The 23,654-nt window shown below is 44.9% G+C and overlaps 1 protein-coding gene across 2 annotated transcripts in view; it reads left to right on the top strand.

The window, feature by feature from the left end:
• NT5C1B (5'-nucleotidase, cytosolic IB) overlaps positions 1-22,749 on the top strand; it is a 34,347-nt gene extending 11,598 nt beyond the window's left edge. For both annotated transcript variants that reach the window (XM_072143625.1, XM_072143626.1), the window contains exons 3-8: positions 949-1,150; positions 1,231-1,398; positions 12,973-13,102; positions 16,581-16,703; positions 19,634-19,818; positions 22,351-22,749. In XM_072143625.1, coding sequence (XP_071999726.1) covers positions 1,022-1,150; positions 1,231-1,398; positions 12,973-13,102; positions 16,581-16,703; positions 19,634-19,818; positions 22,351-22,725 — 1,110 coding nt within the window. In that variant the 5' untranslated portion in view covers positions 949-1,021 and the 3' untranslated portion in view covers positions 22,726-22,749. The remainder of the gene's footprint in view (positions 1-948; positions 1,151-1,230; positions 1,399-12,972; positions 13,103-16,580; positions 16,704-19,633; positions 19,819-22,350) is intronic.
• Positions 22,750-23,654: the final 905 nt, after the last annotated feature.

Genomic DNA, 23,654 nt, shown 5'->3' with positions numbered 1-23,654 from the left:
TACTCCCCCTGGTCAGGTGGTAGCACCTCTCCAATCACACTCCAGTTTACAATACAGCCACATAATTGGATAACATCTTACACCCACTTAACTATTGCCTTTCCAGGCAGAAGCTACAGCTGCAGATTACCTGAGCTCTCCCTACATTATCCCTTGGGTGAGTTGCGCAGGCGCACCAGATGGATCCTGACAGATAGAGGGCCTTATTCGCAACTACCCCCTTGCCTATACATTGGGAGGGGTGTTATATGTTATGTGTCAACAAAGCTTTATTGACCAGACAATATAAAAGAGATACGAATAGCGGTAGTCAGATTGGACGAATTGTAGATGTAAGCAAATACTATTACACAGATGAGTAGATGAGACCATAGAACCGATTCCAGGCATATTAAATGTTATAATAACTTTTGTGTGTTATTGTTTTACATGGGACTGAAGGTGAATTGGCAACACAGTAGGGGATGCTGGGGGTTGTAGTTTTGCAACAGCCAGAAAGTTATAGGTTGAAGGCCACAGTCCTATGGGTATTCTCTATGTACAGTATATGACAACTTCAGCTCTGCTACATCCATGGAACAGCAGTGATGTCCATTGTGTATTAGTATTAGGAGGGGCGAGCACCCGCACAGTATGGGGTGTGTATTGTATGCAGTAGTACACAGGAGGGGCGAGCACCCGCACAGTATGGGGTGTGTATTGTATGGAGTAGTACACAGGAGGGGCGAGCAGCACCCGCCTAAGTGCCTGGTATGTGTAGGGGCTGAGTTTCGCCTCCCTTAGCCCATTAACCCCTCCCTCCCAGGGTGAGTCATAGAGCGGAGGGCGTTGGTTCAGCTTCCTATCCCTGTCTTGTCTTTTTACGTAAGTGACAAGGAAGTGTCCTAACTCTGTATAGTAAACTGCCGGCTCCCTCTGATCCGTCTCATCCATTATTTACTTCTACAGCTGAAGACACAGCGCCAGGAAGCTGCTAGTAAAGGATCCCCGGGCTACTGACGTCCAGAAGAGAAGCGACACAATGAGCGGAGCATCTCCGGACACGACCCAGGCATCACCTGCCGCAGCTGCTGAAGCAGAGGGCCAGCACGACACCCAGGCCGCCAAGGCCTTCTACGACAGCATCGCACCCAAGAAGAAGCCTAAGCTGGTGAGTACCACAAGTCTCAGCAATACTCCGCCGCACGGTCATAAGATCCCGCATCACAACTCTCCGCTTCACCTCCACAGCCCAAACCGCAGAACGCCATAACCATCGCCGTGTCATCACGGGTCCTGTTCAACATGGTCAGTGAGAGGCAGATGTACGAAGACGAAGGCGTGGAGAAGTATGTGGAGTATCAGCAGAAGAATGAAGAGATACCGCTCAAGCCCGGGCCTGCATTCCCATTTGTGAAGGTAATCCACTATACACATGGGTAAACAAATTGTCAGCTCTTGGGTTCAGGCTTCACCATAATGCAGCTATGGATTTCCATTAACATGGACACGGGTGGTGACCCCTTGTCTGTCACTCTGTCTGTATCCTTATTCCCATGACACACAAGTGTCATCCCGTAGAAGATCAATGAAAGATAAGCGTCACCCTAGTGTGAAGCGGCTGATAACAGCGAACAACAGATCCATAACTTCCGCGTCAGCTGTCAGTTCCCAATCTCACCTTCGTGACACTCTTCTTTCTCAGCTGCAGGATTCACATTCCAAATATAGAGAACCTGCAGGCGAGGGGGGAGGGGAGATACTGGCAGAAGAATTTGGGATGGGAGTGTCTGCTCCGGGGCAAAAGATCTAGAGAACAGAAACTTTCACGTAAGACTTTATAAGATGGGGGTCAGTATCTGCAGGAAGGGAGTGTGCGGGCAGTCTCATATACAGTCCCTGTTTATTACAATATGTCGCCATGTGTTCTGCAATGCGCTGCGCAGCGATTGGGCAGCAGAACAGAAAGTTTCTTTTTTAGCAGAAAACAGAACAAAAGTGAAAGGAAAACTTCTGTAAGTGCCGAAAAAGTCTTGTTCAAAAAAACTACCAACAGAATCCATCATGATAAACCAGGGACACAAACATAACAGCAAACAAACAACATAACAAACAACATAATAACGTAACAAAGACAACAAATATAAGAAGATGACCACAGTCCCAGGGTAATGGGGACCACAATGCAAAATCTGTTTCAGGACCTTAACTATAATTTATAGTTTACAGTGCAGGTCTCTTCAAATGGGGAACATACAACAGATGGGCTTCCTAAGGCCGCGGTCATACGTAACGCTAGGCATCCGTTCATAACGCGACGCTAGTGCACAGGGGAGGTCCTCGGTCCGAAAGCACATGCGTTTCCAGAGAAACACATGCAATCGGCTTATCAATCGCATGCGTTTTCCTGGAAACGCATGTGCGTTCAGGCCGAGGGCCTCCCTCTGTGCGCTAGCGTCACGTTATGAACAGATGCCTAGCGGTACGTGTAACCGCGGCCTAAGGGTGGTGGCACACATGCCGTTTTGGCCGCGTTTGCAAACGCAGACCAAGCCGCACCCACTGGCACCGACTGCGATCGGGAACGAGCCGCCGGTGTTTTGCATTAAACTAATGCAAACCGGAGGCTCATTCCCAATCGCAGCCGTTACCATTGCAAACACAGCCAAAACAGCACGTGTGCCACCACCCTAAAGCTCCTGGGCCCAGGCTTGACTGCACCCCCCAAATCTCACACCCCTGGTTAGGCATGGTCTAGATACGAGTGACTGAAAGTGACACTACCTGCACCAGAAAAGTGACAAAATAATACAACATTTAGACAGAAACTAGTTCCAGATAATTACAGTATTGAGTAAAACGGCACAAAATAATTAGAAAACTTTACTGGATGGAAATGTGTCACAACTTGTATCTCCGGGCAAGCCCAGCTCCTTCCACTCCTTCTGTGTAGGAGGACCAGCTTTGTAGTAGGACTAGCTGTGTAGGAGGACCAGCTGTGTAGGAAGACCAGCTATGTACGGTAGTAGGACCAGCAGTGTAGTAGGACCAGCAGTGTAGTAGGACCAGCAGTGTAGTAGGACCAGCAGTGTAGTAGGACCAGCTTTGTAGTAGGACTAGCTGTGTAGGAGGACCAGTAGTGTAGGAGGACCAGCTGTGTAGTAGGACCAGCTGTGTAGGAGGACTAGCTGTGTAGGAGGACCAGTAGTGTAGGAGGACCAGCTGTGTAGTAGGACCAGCTGTGTAGGAGGACTAGCTGTGTAGGAGGACCAGTAGTGTAGGAGGACCAGCTGTGTAGGAAGACCAGCTATGTACGGTAGTAGGACCAGCAGTGTAGTAGGACCAGCAGTGTAGTAGGACCAGCTGTGTAGGAGGACCAACAGTGTAGTAGGACCAGCTGTGTAGGAGGACTAGCTGTGTAGGAGGACCAGCTGTGTAGTAGGACCAGCAGTGTAGTAGGACCAGCTGTGTAGGAGGACTAGCTGTGTAGGAGGACCAGTAGTGTAGGAGGACCAGCAGTGTAGTAGGACCAGCTTTGTAGTAGGACCAGCTGTGTAGGAGGACCAACAGTGTAGTAGGACCAGCTGTGTAGAAGGACTAGCTGTGTAGAAGGACCGGTAGTGTTGGAGGACCAGCTGTGTAGTAGGACCAGCTGTGTAGTAGGACCAGCTGTGTAGGAGGACCAGCTGTGTAGGAGGACCAGCTGTGTAGGAGGACTAGCTGTGTAGGAGGACCAGCTGTGTAGTAGGACCAGCTGTGTAGTAGGACCAGCTGTGTAGTAGGACCAGCTGTGTAGGAGGACTAGCTGTGTAGGAGGACCAGTAGTGTAGGAGGACCAGCTGTGTAGGAGGACCAGCTGTGTAGGAGGACCAGCTGTGTAGGAGGACCAGCTGTGTAGTAGGACCAGCTGTGTAGGAGGACTAGCTGTGTAGGAGGACCAGTAGTGTAGGAGGACCAGCTGTGTAGGAGGACCAGCTGTGTAGGAGGACCAGCTGTGTAGTAGGACCAGCTGTGTAGGAGGACCAGCTGTGTAGTAGGACTAGCTGTGTAGGAGGACCAGTAGTGTAGTAGGACCAGCTGTGTAGTTGAACCAGCTGTGTAGGAGGACCAGCTGTGTAGGAGGACCATCTGTGTAGTAGGACCAGCTGTGTAGTTGGACCAGCTGTGTAGTAGGACCAGCTGTGTAGAAGGACTAGCTGTGTAGAAGGACCGGTAGTGTTGGAGGACCAGCTGTGTAGTAGGACCAGCTGTGTAGTAGGACCAGCTGTGTAGGAGGACTAGCTGTGTAGGAGGACCAGCTGTGTAGTAGGACCAGCTGTGTAGTAGGACCAGCTGTGTAGTAGGACCAGCTGTGTAGTAGGACCAGCTGTGTAGGAGGACTAGCTGTGTAGGAGGACTAGCTGTGTAGGAGGACCAGTAGTGTAGGAGGACCAGCTGTGTAGGAGGACCAGCTGTGTAGTAGGACCAGCTGTGTAGGAGGACCAGCTGTGTAGTAGGACTAGCTGTGTAGGAGGACCAGTAGTGTAGTAGGACCAGCTGTGTAGTTGAACCAGCTGTGTAGGAGGACCAGCTGTGTAGGAGGACCATCTGTGTAGTAGGACCAGCTGTGTAGTTGAACCAGCTGTGTAGGAGGACCAGCTGTGTAGGAGGACCATCTGTGTAGTAGGACCAGCTGTGTAGTTGGACCAGCTGTGTAGTAGGACCAGCTGTGTAGAAGGACTAGCTGTGTAGAAGGACCGGTAGTGTTGGAGGACCAGCTGTGTAGTAGGACCAGCTGTGTAGTAGGACCAGCTGTGTAGGAGGACTAGCTGTGTAGGAGGACCAGCTGTGTAGGAGGACCAGCTGTGTAGTAGGACCAGCTGTGTAGTAGGACCAGCTGTGTAGTAGGACCAGCTGTGTAGGAGGACTAGCTGTGTAGGAGGACTAGCTGTGTAGGAGGACCAGTAGTGTAGGAGGACCAGCTGTGTAGGAGGACCAGCTGTGTAGTAGGACCAGCTGTGTAGGAGGACCAGCTGTGTAGTAGGACTAGCTGTGTAGGAGGACCAGTAGTGTAGTAGGACCAGCTGTGTAGTTGAACCAGCTGTGTAGGAGGACCAGCTGTGTAGGAGGACCATCTGTGTAGTAGGACCAGCTGTGTAGTAGGACCAGCTATGTAGTAGGACCAGCTGTGTAGTTGGACCAGCTGTGTAGTAGGACCAGCTATGTAGTAGGACCAGCTATGTAGTTGGACCAGCTGTGTAGTTGGACCAGCTGTGTAGTAGGACCAGCTATGTAGTAGGACCAGCTGTGTATTAGGACCAACAGTGTAGCAGGACACCTTTCTGCTGAAGGCCACCCTCTCCCCCATAGTGTATAGTAGTAGCAGTGGTGTATCCAATTACTGGCTGTGTAACACAGCAGAGCATCCGTTACTACAGCATCAGCCGTCTACAGTCAAGTCAAAGGAGAAGTAAAAGTAGAAAAGAATTTATCTACAACAGTTCTTTCACTAGTCCACACTATGGGGGGAGGGGATCAGGATTGAAATGGGCCTCCATTATGCTGAGTTTTCCATCTTGGTCTCATTTAAGTTATAAGACCTGAGTGACCTACCCTCCATCCCTACCCCGACACAGCCATTATGTGATTGTCCTGGACTGTATTACACTGGGGGGCGTGTCCTCACACTGCTGTGCACTTTGCTCACTACAATGTATTGTTCTCGGGTTAAGGCTTTTCAACCTGATTTTCCGGGTTTAGGAATAGTATGTCTGAGCTACAGTCGAGTCACACTAGACAAGAATTATATATTTACAACACTTTACTCACTGGGGGCTCGGTATGGAAATGGCCTCCATTGTGGTCCGGATTTTTCCATCTAGGGCAGAAGGGTCTGTATTTCATCTCCTGCTTCATTAAAAGGATCAGTTTCCCTTACTAATGCCTGTTGGTTCCTGCTAGTTGAGAGAAGTCCTGAATAGGTACTTGCCCAAATAGCAAAGCCCACGAAACCAGCTAAGACTGGGCCCCATAGTACCCCCATACCCTGCCTATGGTGCGTACACCTAGAGTAACACTAGAGAGATGGCACTAGGTTGTTTCTTGCCTATCTACGTAATTCCATCACCCCAGGGGATGACAATGGGATATTCAATGTGACTATCAATGTTCATAGTGAGGGCTCATTCACATATCCGTTTTTGTTTTTTTTCCAGTATGCTTTCTGTGATTGGTACAGAGAGTCGCCCTACTTATTCACATTTTTGTTTATTTTCCTTACCCTGCAAGTCAATTGGGGGATGAATCAGAAAAGTGCCGTACAAGCCCTAAAATAGGCGCAATTACTGACATATTGCCCCATACGAAACCTGCACAACGACTATGCATGGAGAGGACCATGCGGTTTAGCCGGTTTAGCAGGGGCTCTGCCACTGGTGCACAGAGCAGGCTCCGCCCCTGGTGCACAGAGATGCTGATTTGCATAAAATAAACAGATTTTTCTCTAAAATTACATATTGCTGGGCAGAAGGAAAATATGTCTGGAAAACATATAGGGGCACATTTACTAAGGGTCCGCAGCCGCGAATCCGTCGGGTTTTTCCCGAATATTTCCTCTTTGCGCTGTATTTCACGGAATTGTGGCGCACGCGATCGATTTTTGGCGCAATCGCGCCGCCTTTCGCGCGACAGAAATCGGGGGCGTGGCCACCAGACAACCCGAAGGATTCGGAAAAACCGCAGAATTTAAAAAGCCATTTGTGTCGCAAGATCAAGCACTCACATACACCAGAAAAAAGCAGGTGAACTCCAGCGGACCTCGGCGCAGCAGCGACACCTGGTGAATATCGGCGCACGGACCTTAGTGAATCCCAGCAGAACCCAAATCAGCGTCGGAGAACCCGCCGCTGGATCGCGACTGGACCGGGTAAGTAAATGTGCCCCATTATGTTTGCACAATGCGCATCTTTGAGAAAGGAAATCTACCCTGAAAATCCATCCTGATAAACCGGGGCCATTACTCATAGATCCAGACACCGTGACTGTGCTAATCTTCTTATATTTGTTATCCATGGTCTCCTTCCTTCTAAAAATAACTTTAGAAATGATGCTAGAGCCAGAAGGGCTCTGGGGGTGTTACTAAAACCCCTCTGTGCCTCAGCTTCACAGGCTGTTAGCCTGTGCAGGAGAACTTCACCCTCCCACTGTGTGAGATTACATTTGGCAGAGGGAGGGGAGGAGAGCCTGTGGAGCTGCAGTACAGAGGGGCTCTGGTAATGCCCCACCAGAGACCTTCAGGCCCGTTAGCATAATTTTAAAAGTTGATTTTAAAAGGAGGGAGGCCATGGATAACATATATAAGAAGCTACCACAGTCACGGTGCCTGGGTCTATGAGTAAGGTTTATCATGATGGATTTTAATTATAGATTTCCTGACATTCTTGACTACATTTTTGTAGATATAGCGCTACCTAAGTCCATGGGTTGTGTTTGGTATTGCAGTCTAGTGATGAAAAAAGTGGAAAATTTTCCAAAGAGTGTAAAAGAAACCTGTCCAGTGACTATTCATGATAATTGGATGTGATAGGATGATGCTCCCGCTCTGAAGGTTGGGATCCTTTACCAAGAGGTTTTCACAGCGCAATAGCGAGGTCTGTCATCTTCAATAATAGAAGTTGCTAAATTATAATTATTCAGAGTGTGCATGTATTCTCCATGGGGAGGGGAGAGTGTGACCGCTCGATTGACCTCATCACAAAACAAAAAGTGATTGTCTGATTCATCCAAAGATTCATTATTAAGATGGGAATGTGTCTGCAGTTGTTAGTAGCAGCAGGACTGTAAAAAATGCATTTATATTCCGGGATTGTAGCTGGACTTGGAGTACAGGTGGTGTGTCCTCACACTGCTGTGCTTTTATCTTTCTATACTGCGTTGTTCCACAGCTTCTCCTCTGAGCTCTTAGCGGGCTTCTGGATCAATATTAAAACGGGCACTAAGAGCAGAGAGGAAAAGATCACTGCAGAGAACTAAGAGCACAGCAGTGTGAGGAAACCCCCCTCTTTAAGAAGGAACAATGCTGGAATATAAATGTATTTTCTCACAGTACTAATGCTATTACAATCTGCCCATACAGGATATGATTACACTCAGGTTCCACCTCCCGGTCACCCCCTGCATGTTCAGAATCTTTGGAGACTTCTTCCCTCTCTGTTATGGGTAACAGAATGACAAGTATTTGGTTACTTTGTGATGATGCTGTCAGGGTAGATACATAGATAAAGCTCCTGTTTACACCACAAATATTATAATCTACGGTTCCATCACAAACCCCCATTTATGGTGTCCTAATTCCGCTACTGATGGATGTTTTTATCCGGAGATTAGAGAGGATAGAGTAAAGATTTATACAGGCACAATTTATGGGGTTTCCAGTCTACTGTGTCAGGAGCTGACGACTAAACAGGGGAGGAAGAAATCTGTCCGGACCTGTCTAATCCTTCCGTCACCGCACAAGGTGGAAACAACATAGGACAATATTTCATTTTATGTTTGAGATATCAAAGGGGACCCCAAATGTCCTCTTCAAGAATCAGAAAAATAGGGGGTTTTCTTGTTTTCGCAAAAGAGCGCCACCCTTGACTACAGGTGGTGTCCGGTACTGCATCCAAATCCCATTCACTTCTAAACTACAATATCAGTAACAACTCATGTCGCCTTATTGAGGTGTGCTGCTGTTTTTGGAAGAAATGGGTTCCAACCACTTTAAGGAATAGATTAGGGAACTGTAGGGTCAAGTAAGACTTTTTGTCTTTTTTTTCGAATTTTTTTTCTATTTAGTCCCTGATTTCCAAAAAGTTACCTAATAGAAGGAAACAACATACAGTATTTTTTCGGACTATAAGGAGTATAAGGCGCGCCATCAATAAATTCCTGCTAAAACGTCTGGGTTCATATATAAGGCTCACCGGATTATAAGGCGCACCTGATTATAAGGATGAATGACCAGCAGGTGGCAGACCTGTGCACAGTTCAAGGCAGCTGTTGTCTGTCAGTACGGTTCATATATAAGGCGCACTGGATTTTTTGTGCGCCTTATAGTCCGAAAAATACTGTAATTTTTCATATAAATAAAATCTACCATAAATATCCATCGTGATAAACCATGGACACTTACTCATATATTACTAATATTTGTTATCCATGGCCTCCTTCCTTCTAAATTCATCTTTTAAAATGATGCTAATGAGCCAGAACGGCTCTCGGGTGTGTTACCAGAGCCCCTCTGCGCTATGGCTTCACATGCTGTTACACTGTCTTACTCCCACACTCCTTCAGTACTTCCCCCTTTACTCTGCCTGATGTTATCTCATGGCACCAAATGAAGTCTGAGGGGGGAAAGTGCTCCTGCACAGTGTAACAGCCTGTGAAGCTGTAGCACGGAGAGGCTCTGGTAAAAACTCTCAGAGCCCTTCAGGGTCAGTAGCATATATTAAAAAGTTGATTTTAGAAGGAAGGAGGCCATGGATAAGAAATAGAAGAAGATCATCACTGTCACGGTGCCTGGAGCTATGAGTTATGTCCCTGGTTTATCAGGATGGATTTTGATGGGAGATTTCCTGGTGGTTCCTGCCAGTCCTGCAGTGATGACATTATACATATGAGAACTTTTGCCAATCACTGATCTCTAGAGAATTGGGGGCTTGGAAGCCCCTACTATAGTGATTGGTGATTAGAGGAATCCAGAATTCAAATATGTAGCACTTTTTTTTTTTATAAGAAAATTCCTTTAAGATTTAAAGGCGAGCTTGGGTTTAGTAAGGAAAATGTACTGTTAATGGTGATGAGAAGATGCCTCTGACATGACACATGTGGGGGCAATATCCGTCTCACTGGTCTAATGGGGCACATGGGAAGTGGTGGTACAGGAAGCTATAGGCTCCCTTGCACGATATATACCAGGGGCCCCTATTTAATCCCAGATTCTTCCATCTCTTAATTTAATGATTGGTCCAGGAAAACCAGTGAGAATTGTTCCAATCCCATCCCCCAACCCAATCTAAAGGGGTGTTTTTGAATATTTAATAATAATTCTAATTATTATAATATTATTTATCATAATTCCTTAATTTATATAGCGCACACAGATTCCGCAGCGCTGCACAAATATTTGGAATAAGCAAATAACACGTTGGGGGAATTTTTAGAAATGATGGATGTTTTAATAAAACTAAAAACAGGACGCATGACTCCGCTTTTGGATTTAATAATCTCATGTTGTCACTTTACTGTAATCCTTACAAATTATTCTGGATTTACTGCTGTAAAATGTCAATTTTATGAGAATCCCAGTTAAGAATTACAGGATTTCAGGTTGTTTTAATAATTATCTCATTGTACACCTGCTCCTTATTTGCTCAGAATGCAGCACACCTTCAGCCGTAGTTCACACCTTGCCGCAAGCCCTGACCTGTAGGATTCGATAATATAAGATACAGGATTTATTTGCTCACTATGTTTTCTTAAAGGGAAAGTGCACATACAGTACAGTGCTTTGCATCGCGTCATTAAGGGGCTAAAGGCCTTCAGCTCAGGAAAAAGCATCATAAACCAGGTGTCAGATTCTCTCCCTGCACACACTGGGGGTCTATGCTAAGTGGTCTTAGTGTCAAGTTACGGGGGTGGACCAGGGCTTTCCACGGGGATATTTAGGGCGATGCCACACATGGCGTTTTTGTTCCTTTTTTAAGAATGCATTTTCAGTCCATTTGAGGCCGCGGTCACACGATCCGATAGGCGTCCGTTCATAACACGACGCTAGCGCACAGGGGGCGGTCCTCGGCCCGACCGCACATGCGTTAACAGGGAAACGCATGCGATTGATAAGCCGATCGCATGCGTTTCCCTGTTAACGCATGTGCGTTCAGGCCGAGGACCGCCCCCTGTGCGCTAGCGTCGCGTTATGAACGGACGCCTATCGGATCGTGTGACCGCGGCCTAAGAAATCATCTGCTTTATAAAATGCAGGCGTTTTTAAAACACATGCGTTTTTTACTGTTTACTTTGGCTGCTTCGAGCCTGTTTTATATGTTAATATCTTAATAGATAAACAGGTTCAAAGCAGCCAAATGCATGGTAAACGGTAAAAAATGGACGCTTTTTTAAAAACGTATGCATTTTTAAACAGACTGAAAACACATGCTTAAAAACAGACCAAAAACACCATGTGTGGCATCACCCTTAGGCCAGCGGCACACACGTGGCGTTTTGCATGCATTTTTAAACGCATGGTTAAAAACGGACCAAAAACGGCTTCAAGACGCCACTTGTGTCTATGACCTGACCCCTCCATGGACAATGTAAAATTTAAGTCCAATTTTTTTTTTATTTTCTGCTTTTAGTCACAGGCCGCAACTAACAAAGTTTCCCCATTACAGCGCCCTCATGCATTTTTATGGATAGCTCAGGTTATGTCAGTATTTAAAGGCATTTCCACATCAGGATCCACCAGTGATCAGCTGTGATCGCCAGGAGAAGATGCACACAGCAGCACATATTCCCTACAGTGGCCACTACAGGCTGAATATGGTATTGCATGACACCTAGTCAGATGGTAGAGCTCAGTCCTCCAATGTGGAATCCACTCTTTACAAAGCTTGAAAACTCTTTTTACGACATTCATAGGGAAATGCTTCCTCCGCATCCAGATTTTTTTTTTTTTAAACTGATTGAAATACAATACAAAACGCAATCAAAATGCACTGGAAAAGTTACAAAGTTTAGGATTCCAGCACATTACTTCAGTGAAATCTATCCAAAAGTCACATATTTATTGAAAAGTCATTAAAAATTACAAACATAGAAAGATGTGGACACAAAACAAACAAAAAAAACATAGGACAAAAACGCAACATGTGACACATTTCAAAATTATTTGAGTAACAACTAACGACTAAGTCCGAAATGTGTTACCCAATGCGGTTTTGATCCTATGTATTTTTGAGTTACAACATCTTAGTCCTTACTAATACCCATGAGTAAGGACTAAGATTTTTTAAGTCTCAAACATATTTTGTGCTGTTTTTTTTTGTGTTATTATTTTTACAATTTAGCAATTTTTAATGAATTTTCAATAAATATGTCAATTTTTAATAGATTTTTTTTCACTGAAGTAATGTGCTGGAATCCTTTATAACTTTGGGACAACTTTGTAGCTTTTGAAGTGTATGCCAGTGGATCGGGGCTCTCAACCACCATACACAGCTTAAAGGCGGACCTGAGATGATTTTCTTTTTTTTTTTTTTTTTTTAAATGAAATGTTTTTTTAACAATCAGTGGTAAAGTATAGCATGTCATTATATAAATGTTTCCATTTAGATTTATACTGGTTACACCATTTAAGTAATGTGTTTACGTGCAGTTGTACGAGGTGTACAGATTCTGTAGATCAATTATCTGTTAAGGTTAATTACCTCCTATTCAGATGAATGGGAAATAAGCTGCAGTAACACCGCTCAGCCACTTCACAGTGAAGGGAGCTGTTCTACTGTTCTCTGTGTTGACTCAGTGGCCAGAATCAGTTGATCCTGAGTGTGGCCCACACAATGTGATCAGGGCTGGATTAAGACTGCCATGGGCCCTGGGCTGGATAGATATTTTGGCCCCTACAAGTCTCGAATCCCCCTTCCTACATATGGCACTAGAATCAGCTTCTTGGGGAATGGAGGATGCAGTTTGAAGACCTTCAAATGTCCTGAAATGCCTTTTGTGTAAATGTGTGTTGTGGGCAGGAACAGACGTATGAGAATTTTATGGAAGAAGGTCCTTCTGAGTATAAAAGTGGTTGGTTTGGGTGGTCATGGCTCCCTTAGTAGGCTTGGGCACAGGGCTATATTATAATCTACCACTGAATCTGATATTGATCAATAACCCATTAATATAAGATTCACATGTAGTCACAAGTTGTTCCGTCTCCTAATTTCATTCCATGACCTTGTGGTCTTCCCCCATATCCAGGCGGTGGAGGAGGTCAACAAGCAGCTGAGAATTCTCTATCCAGATAGCGAGGAGCTCTTTGATATTGTGCTGATGACCAATAACCATGCCCAGGTCGGAGTACGCCTCATAAACAGCATCAATCACTACGGTAAGTAATAGACATATCTCTCTCTAGATCTGAGTGGCTTCCACGGTGAAGGCCCCTGCGTAGTGGGACGCCCCTTTAATGTGCATATGTTTATTTGCCTATGTCAGGGTATGGATGACATCGCACATTTTCAGCTTTCATCAGATGTTCCTTGGCCAGAACAGTAGACTTAAGTTGTCACATTGGAGCTTCGGCTGAACGGTGGGCCTCGTTTTACATGTTCCCCATCTCTTTTCAAAACCAACTCCCCCCCCCTCTCCCCAAACCTCTGGTGATACAACAGGAGGATTAAGTGCAGATGTCCCTGGCTGTGAGTAATTGATGACATCTTCCCCTTCGCTGGTGGGTTGTGTGAGGAAGAAAAGAGTAGAGGACCTCGATGGACAGCAGGGGGATGAGATGATGCCGAAAATGTGAGGTCAGCAGATAGAGCTCTGGATGGAGTCAATCAGGAACTGTGTCTACCCCCAGGGTGGTCCGGCCGAAGGCTTTCATCATGACACCTATGTCAAGAATAGAAGAATAACAAACCTAAGTGGGACTATCTCAGATTAAACACAAAGTAAACCCGGGGCCCCTCGTCCTGAGGAGAACAGTAGAAGTCCTGATGTTTCTAGTTGAAGCTTCAAAGTACAACTTATTTTCACAGAATTGATTCATCATTTCTCCACAGAGCAGAGTAATCTGACTTGGAAATGGTTAGACTGTGGACACACGGTGTAATAAGTTATATACACATTGACACTACATATGGGGTCTAGGAGGAACTTTTAGAAAGTAGAAAGGAACATCAAGAGGGTCATTTGAGGAAAAACTGGAAGAATTCTCCCAACTAGTCAGATAATGGGGCAGATTTACTTACCCGGTCCGTTCGCGATCCAGCGGTGCATTCTCTGAACAGGATTTGGGTCCGGGCGGGATTTATGAAGGTAGTTCCTCCACCGTCCACCAGGTGGCGCTGCTGCGCTGAAAAGCGTCGGAACGCACCGGAATACACCAAGCTGGACCAGGTGAAGGTAAGCGCGTCCCAAGCGACAAATTTTCGGTTATTAAATGCGGCAGTTTTTCCGAATACGTCGGGTTTTCGTTCAGCCACGCCCCCCAATTTCCGTCACGTGCATGCCAGGGCTGATGCGCCACAATCCGATCGTGTGCGCCAAAATCCCGGGGCAATACAGGGGAAATCGCCGCAAATCGGAAATATTCGGGTAACACGTCAGGAAAACGCGAATCGGCCCCTTAGTAAATGACCCCCAATGAGTTTTTTTCACTGAAAAACCTAGGATAGGGGATAAGTGTTGGATGGTTGGGGGTCCATTAAGTAGTAAAGGATATAAAGATTCGGGGGTCATATCCGAAAAAACTGGAAAAATTCTGCTAACTAATTACTTAATGAGGTTCTTCCACTGAAAAACCTAGGATAGGGGACAAGTATCTGATTGTTGGGAGGGCCACTGGGACTTCAACAAAAATCTGCAAAAAGTTTGTATGTGTTTGTGTGGGTTTCCTCCGGGTCCTCCGGGTTCCTCCCACACTCCAAAACATACTGGTAGGTTGATTAGATTGTGAGCCCCATGGGAACAGGGACTGATTTGGCAAAACTCTGTGCAGCGCTGCATAATCTGTGTGCACTATATAAATAGAGGAATTATTATTATTACGGCTATGTCCATGAAGTGTTCATCATGAAGGGTCCAATAGGTTATACACGATAAGAAATAAACCCTAATGACCAGTACAGATGAGCAAATTGATTCATAGATTTTGCCGCAAATCTTCCATTTTTCAGGCATTGGATCTAATCCGAAGCTTTTTATAATTAGTTTAGATTGAAAAATTTTAAAAATCCGGTAAAAATTTCCTATAAAAATAACAAAATTTGCTTTTTATATAAAATAGGACGATGGGAGGGGGTGTATTCCAATGTAATTTCCATATGGAATTGGCTCCAATTATTGTGTCAGAGTTTGGGACAAATACAGTTGATGGGGGAGACTTATCAGAAGTATCTGAGGTAAACCTGTTCTATTTGCCCATGGAAACCAATCAGAGCTCAGCTTAGATTTTATAAACAGCTGTGGGACAATGAAAACTGAGCCCTAATTGGTTTCCTTGGGTGACTAGGACAGTTCTGTTCTCAGACTTCTGATTAATCTCCCCTGATCTGTCCTCACACTGCTGTGTTCTTAGCTCTCTGTAGTATTCAATTAGAAGCTTGTACATATCAAAGCAATTTTTTTGATATGTTGAATGTTCAATGTTGAATAGTTAGTCCTGTCACAAGTAGGTCTTGTAATCTGACAATCTTCTATTGAACAATTTGATGCTTACTACAGCTTTTACATAGAGCAGGGGAAGGCTCTATAGAGCAGTAAAATATAGAGCTGAGTGCAAAGCAGTGTGAGGACACTCCCCCAATGCACCGCACCCCCTTCCCACAAAACAGAGAGTTTTTCATGTAAATAAATTCTGTTTTGGAGATGCGGGTCCCAGAGGTGGGTACCTGGTGGATAGGTCATAAATCCTTGAGTTGGCATACACCTTTAACTCTGGTCAAACATGACAGGTTCCCTTTAACAAAAATGTCCAATCCACTTGGCAAATGAGGTTCAATATGGATAAATGTAAGGTTATGCACCTGGGGGCTAATAATCCACAGGAAAAATATGTCCTTGGGGGAGTAAATCTGGGAGAGTCCCTTGTTGAGAAGGACCTGGGGTACTAGTAGATCATAAATTGAATAACAGCATGCAATGTCAAGCAGCTGCCTCTAAAGCCAGCAAGATCTTGTCATGTATTAAAAGTGGTATGGACTCTCGGGATAGGGATGTAATATTACCACTATACAAGGCACTGGTTCAGCCTCACCTGGAAAATGCCGTCCAGTTCTGGGCACCGGTCCATAAAAAGGAGGCCCTGGAGCTGGAGAGGGTTCAATGTAGAGCCACAAAAATGATAAGGGGTATGGAGGGTCTCAGTTATGAGGAAAGATTAAAACAATTAGATTTATTTAGTCTGGAAAAGAGACGACTACGAGGGGACATGATTAATTTATATAAATATATGAATGGTCCATACAAAAAATATGGTGGTAAGTTGTTCCAGATTAAGTCAAATCAAAAGACGAGGGGGCACTGTCTCTGTCTGGAGAAAACAAGGTTCAATCACCGGGGACGACAGGGCTTTTTTACTATGAGAACTGTCAATCTGTGGAATAGCCTGCCTCAGGCGCTGGTCACAGCAGGGACAGCAGAGAGCTTCAAGAAGGGTCTAGATGCCTTTTTACACCTAAATAACATTGATGGTTATTTTATATAGAATTGTTTCCCATAAATCCCTTCCTCATCCAATCCCTTCCCTTCCTTGGTTGAACTTGATGGACAAATGTCTTTTTTCAACAGTATAAACTATGATCCTGTGAAAAGGCTACTAGTGACCTAAAATTCTGAATGATGTCTTCTGTCACACTTTATTTTAGGCCTGAACATTGAACGGTTCTGCATGACAGGAGGGAAGAGTCCGATCGGATACCTGAAGGCGTATCTCACCAACCTGTACCTATCGTCAGACTCGGAGAAGGTACAAGAGGCCATTCAGGAAGGTAACGTCCACTCACTTATAACTGCTGCACTTTCCAAACAGGAAGGCAAATTGCCCGAGTCTGGAAAAGTCTGTGAATGGATGTTGTCTTTTCCCTGGCGAGTATGAACCCAGGCCCCGGAGGTGGCGGCTACCTGCCCTCACCGTGTCACTCACAAGACTCCTATTCATTCACCTCCAGGCACTTGACCTGCGTCTTGTATTTCGTCTCTGCATCTCATTTTCCCAGGGTCATAACTAAATCACTTAGTGTCTCCTGAACCGATGGAAACAGACACAGCGGCGGCCATTGTACGTGACCGGTCAGCCAGAGGCCACTGCTTTCACTGTAGTCAGTGACTAATTACCTGAAGTACATTACTTACCTCACTCAGATTGGAGAACATAAGTCTGAGTGATGTTATAGTCAGTCACTGTGCTGTTTCAGGGAGAGCTGGGTGGCCAGATATCATGCCACCATGTAGGAAAAGCTGTGTGAGCGTTCTCTTGTCCTATGGCCTTCGCCCCAAACTTTGCAGGTACCAACTGCAAGTGTTAACCAGAAAGCCAAACCCTTAATTGGGGACCCGAACTTGCAATGTTCGACACAGACTCCTACATTGCGGTTCGGGTCCATGCATCCCTACGTATGAGCTGACCGCTCCCTGCATCACCATTGCACACAACTTTCCGGACCGCATAGAGTTGCTGCATGAGGCAGTGAACGAGACCCAAAATCTCTGTCTGTCCCTCTGGTTTCCAAAGACTTGAGAAGTATGCAAGTCCTTTACTGACATGGAAGATGCCAAATGGATTTATATTCCAGAGTATTATATTTATATAGTTGTACATTCTATGTCCTCACACTGCTGTGCTCTTAGCTCTGTGTATCGGAATAAATCACAGCTCCCCCTCTGAAACAACGAAAGCCACAGCAAGTTTCTACAGTTTAAATACTGCAGAAGTCATTTGGGAGAAAGAAGAGGGGTAGTAGTGCAGCTCAATGCAGAGAGCAAAGTGCACAGCAGTGTAAGGACGCTTGGTGAAGCTGCAATCCTGGAATATAAATGTATTTTTCACAAATTTATGACTAATTAGCACTGGAGATCTCCTACGTGCATTAGGATTGTCGGGGGTAGTTAGGGGCATACGTTTTTGGGGTGCACAGGTACAGTAATATGAATGATATATGGGGGTACCCTGTGGTTACGCCTCTGGATCTGGCTTTATATGAGTAGGATCCTGGATATTTTGTAGGAAGTCTCCCATGGAGTGTTAGGGGCGGTCGGATCACCTTGGAGATTTTCCAGGAGCTGTCAGTCACTCGCTGATGTTGTGTAATGGCTTTTACATGTGTATATTATTTTCTACATAGTTTGTTATCCGTCTTTTGGCTCGGCCTCACTCCTGCAGTAGCAACATGTTCCACAGACAGAAGACATGAGAGAGAAAGCGCTGCCACGGGTGGCCAGGGTTATGTTATGTAACAAACAGAGGGATCATTCAGAGACCAGGAGAGGGGGCATGGGTGTCAGGCCCTGGGGCTGGGCTTCACCTCACTGGTAACCACCATGTACAACACTGCCGAAAGTCCATGGAAGCTCATCAGAGATAGATAGGATACTGGAGTGGTGATTATTCTTTTAGATATGTACTGTATATACTTGAGTATAAGCAGAGGTACCTAATGTTAACACACAAAACTGGGAAAAACCACCCGAGTAGAAGCCTAGGGTGGGAAATGCATTGGTATATAGCCAGTGCCTGCCCCCTTGTATATAGCCAGCAGTACACTATGCCCAGCCAATTAAAAAAAACCCTCTGTACTCACCTCTCCGATGCCCCCCGCAGGTCCTCTTATGTCTTTTCAAGCTCCATTTCCAGGTCCCCGCGCTGCCTCATGTATACAAGTCACTCACTTACTGACATGATGACATCATGGTGTGTGTGACGCAGAGCACGGGGACCCGAAGCCTGGACTTCAGAAGACAGAAGAGGACTGCGGGGGGGCGTCGGAAAGGTGAGTAGTTTTATTCCATAGACTCGACTATAAGCCGAGTTCATAGTGGATTGCAGCATTTCTTGACATAAGGGGGCAGATTTATCTTAGTCTGATGTGTGTTTTTCGGTTGTATTTTCGTTACTTTTTGGGCGCATTGGAGTATATGTGCAATTTTTCCTACATTTTTCCAGCAGTGCATCAGAGTTTGCCGTGTAGCAGTATTTGTCTTTGTATTTCTTCTGCTTCCAGAAGTTTGCGCCTGATCTAACATTGATTTGCGCCTAAAAGGCTCAAAAACTTGTGCAAAAATACATCTGACCATGAGTAGGAAAAGCAATGCTATGAGTTACGCAAGAATTTACGCCTTTTATAGGTCTCCAAACAAACCTGCATTTGACAAAGAGCCAAAACTACAAAGACAAATAATGGCCAAAAAAATAGGCGCAAAAAGAGCTCAGAGAAGGGGGGGGGGAATAAATGACCCCCAAAACATGTAGAAAGACAGAATGGCGGTCACCAATCTTTGTCTTCTAAGATCCTTCTGTAATATTCATACTCACAAGTGATACAGAAGCATCATGGAAAAAGAGTGGGAGGACGAGCAGAACATCAGAACATCAGAATGCAAAAGTGATGGACGTTTCAGGGCAGAAGACTTGCCTGTAGCGTGAAGCGGCACTCCATGCTGAATTTTGATGTCCTGCTCGTCCTCCCACTCCATTTCTGCAATGGTGATGATCACTTTCACTGGTGGGACAGAAAGTCATCTATGATCATTCGAGGAGAACATAAGACAGGTCAACAGTGGTTGTATCTACATAGAAAGATTGGACTCTTCTTGAATATTGGACTTCTACAGTGGATTAATATCATATGACTTCAGCTCTTTGTTTATAGCTGGATTATTCCACCAGCGTCTTACTGTATATAATGTTCTTCTCTCACCTCAGGAATCGCGGCGGCCACCATGTTTATTTCCAAGCGGGACATCGTGCTGCCGGAGTATGAGCTGCGGGTGGCTTTCGATGGTGACGCTGTCCTGTTCTCCGACGAGTCTGAGCAGATTGTTAAAGAGCGAGGACTGGACTCTTTCTTTGAACATGAGAAACAATTTGAGAACAAGCCACTGGCTCAGGTACAGTATGGGATCGTGTGTGAGTGTGGCCTACAGGAATCATTAAAGGGGTTGGTCATTTTACCTCAAGTTTTTTGTAATGTGGTGTAAGTGTGAGGGGGCAGGATATGAGGTAAGTTACCAATATACATCTAGTAATAGTTCTGCTCCGCCTTATTGATATGTAAAGTGAAGCCTCCGGTCTTTTACCTCATCATTGCATAGGTGAAGTTATAAAAGGCCCGGTTGATATTAGACGTGCTACTCGTAATTATTCGATCCGACACAGATATCTTTTTGTCGCATTTTTTTTTGTACAAAAATGGACTACACGTCTCGGGAGTGGGTCACCCCCTTCATCAGTCCGTATAGCGACACTTTAGATGATTCAGCTTCAGGAGTGATGGCAGTTAAGCACAAAAAAACTAGTTTTGATGTGGTGGGTCTGCTGATCGGGGTCTTTACTTAACGACGGGGTCTTTACTTAACGAACATCGGACCTTTTGATATCTGTTCGACCCCTAAGACACAAGTTGTCTCAAGTTGAGCAGATATCACTGATACTTATTATCGTCTCTTTTCACAGACTGCACTAGGGGCTCCGCTCATGTTTTTTTTCTATATTTTACCTCATCAGCCAGAGATTCCTGTCCATAAAATGGCCGCACATGGAGGGTCATGTGATCTCTAACTGACTTTGAACAATCCCCCCTGCTCATGATTGCTCATGGACAGATATACATCACATGACCCTCCATCTGCCGCCATTTTATGTACAGGAATCTCTGGCTGATGAGGTAAAAGACAGGAGACTTCACTTTACATATCAAGAAAGCGGAGCAGAACTATTACTAGATGTATATTGGTAAATTACTTCATATCCTGCCCCCCCACACACACACATTACAAAAACATGTGGTAAAGTGAACAACCCCTTTACAGAAACTTTAGATATTGTATTATTCAATAACAAAATGTTCTACGTTTTTTAAGATAAAAACACCAATACAAGTAATAGGGGACATGGACAATGCAGATCATTTAATATATACACAATATATAATGTAAATAACACCACAAAAAGGAGGAAACAAAAACCACAATGTAGAAAGCATAAAATGACACTTTATTACATCAATTAAAAATAAATTAATTTTAAAAAAAATACACCAGTAGTGAAATATCTAAATATACATGATAAATAGATCACCATAACCTGTATAGAGGTATAGAAGGTCCTCTACAGTCCTCAGAACAAGTCAAGGGATTTGCCTACAAGAATGACCCAGAGGAATAACAGACAAGAGACACACACACAGGTGTCTACCCTTGGTCTGTATATACCTGTGGGGCAGTAATCCTGGACATAGCAGTTAATGCGCTCAGTGGAGACCAATGTCTAGACAATGCTCTGTGAGCTGAATATATTAGCAGTAACTCTCTGGTAGTTTCATATACTGGGGATTGGGTTATTAAGGCTGGCATTGGCGACCCATATCCACTAAGAGGCTCCTAAGACCAGGTCTGATCCGGCGTACATTTTTGCTAGTCCCACAAAGAGCAAGTCTGCCAACTTGTACACTAACTTTCATATTACGGTGCACCAAATAAATGAAGGCCGTGCACCACAATATAACATCACAGTGCAAAACACCTCTAACATAAAGCCCCAAAAAACTACATCTAGCCCCCAAAATAATAAATGTTAGTCGGATGAAACTATGTGCAGGATGACTACCCCTGAATGGAACCAGGAGACTGACAGCTTACAGGGGTGCAGCAGGAGACCAGCACTGGGGGATCCCCTCCAGGAGAAGCCCCTGCTGAGGAGATCACTGGGTGCAGGGTGTCACACACCTGGGTGCTGCTGTGAGGGTTATTATCATGCTGGGGTGCAGGAGAGAAGCAGAGAGGAGCTTGTAGGAGGATCACATGTAAGAGCCTGAATCTAACATTGCGCCTAAACTGCACCTAATGTAAAGTGATGAATAAGAGGCAGGAACTCAACTCATCACAGATGGTTGTAACTTGTGATAATTCTGGTGCAACAATGAGACTAGAGTGCAGAACAGAGATACATCTGTCCCATGGCGCTGATATGAACAGGTTGTATGTCTATATTGGTCTGTTGACTGCTTCATGCCCTGCAGATGACTGTGACACCTGGCACTATACACATGGCACCCAGTCCAGGAATCCCTGCTGTGTTGTGACAACATCTTGCTCTGATTGAGCGCGGGCATGTATAATGTATGGAGGATCACACGACGCTCCGGGTATTTGTTATTCTACGTTTTCATAACACTGGAGCAGAATTGTGATGTGATTTTATAATGCTACTATAGCTGGTGCCAAGTCTGTGCCCAGTGCCAGAAGGACCTACGCCAACCAAGCTGCCTGCTATAAACAGGTTCTATTAGCAAACATTAAAATGATTTATAATGTGATTATTCCTTCCAATCTACTTAAGATTTGGTAATCCGAGTTCCTCGGAATCTCAATAGAAAACATGGATATAGGATTTAATGGGAAACATACCCACTTCTTCTACAGGGTCCATTGAAGTGTTTTCTAGAAGCCCTGGGTAAGATAAAGAGGAAGTTTTATGCCAAAGATGCCCGTCTGAAGTGCCCCATAAGGACCTACCTTGTGACGGCCAGAAGTGCCGCCAGCTCTGGTGCCCGGGCCCTGAAGACCTTGCGTGCCTGGGGTCTTGAGGTGGATGAAGCTCTGTTCCTCGCAGGAGCACCAAAAGGACCAATTTTAGACAAAATTCGACCACATCTCTTCTTTGATGACCAGATGTTCCATATAGAAGGTGCCCAAGAATTGGGTACAATCGCAGCTCATGTTCCTTATGGGATTGGCCAAAAGTACCATAAGTCAACTTTGAAAGAAGAAGCCAAGAAGGAACCGGAAAAGAAATAGAGATATTACTTTCTTTTGAACCGACACAGTTGTATGTAAATAATTTGCTGTCTTTTATGGGTTTTATGATTATCTTTCCTAATCCACTTTTTGACCAAGTGAGGTCTCTTACGGTTAAGTTGTCAGGTTTATGGACAGTCAATGGAGTCCATTGGTTTTCAAAAACATTCACCTATTTTCGAAAATATTGGACTCGAGGTTGGAGACCATTGTGGTCTGAGTGGGAATGCTCAAGTCTTCTCTGTAGACCTAGGTCGTTACGAAAGCAAGGCCTTGTAGGCTTTCAAGAAATAGGAACGTAACTAAATGTAGAGCCATGTAGGGTTGTTCTGGCTTGACTTGATGGTCTTTCCAACTGGGACCAAGAACTTTTTGTACATACGTCTATTAGGAGCAGCTCAGAGGCAATTGTATACTTGTAATATGTGCCTTCTATATCCTCAGGTAGTTTTGTTGCCTTCTACTATTGTTAGGGATGCACGTTAAGCGCGGGGCGTTTGTTTTATACATGTTTTATAGGGCACAGTAGAAACTTTAAGAACATTAAAACAGTATTGACTAAACTCCACCATGAAAGGATTCTTGGATTAGGTTGAGTAGTTTATGACACATCTTTGGAGATACTACAGGTCTTGGATATTTATGACACTTACTTGGCCGGCAGATGTTCTTCCTGACTCCCCCATGTTAAAGGGAGTCCAACAGCTTATCTTCCCATAGACCAAAATATCTGATTCTTGGGTATGTCCAACTTCCACGTCGCCAGACCTGTCTTTTTGTTGACATCATCTAAACACATTAGACCATTGGCCAATCTCTATGAAATGTATATATGCATATAGTTGGATTAAAGGGAACCTGTCAACTACATCTGGAACAGTCCACCTTTGCCAGATCCTAATGGATCTGTGGTTTAATGTCCTAATTAT

Source organism: Engystomops pustulosus, chromosome 3, assembly GCF_040894005.1.
Source record: "Engystomops pustulosus chromosome 3, aEngPut4.maternal, whole genome shotgun sequence".
NCBI classification, from domain to species: domain Eukaryota; kingdom Metazoa; phylum Chordata; class Amphibia; order Anura; family Leptodactylidae; genus Engystomops; species Engystomops pustulosus.
Note: the sequence above shows the minus strand (reverse complement) of the source record. Positions and strands in the feature narration are given on the sequence as shown.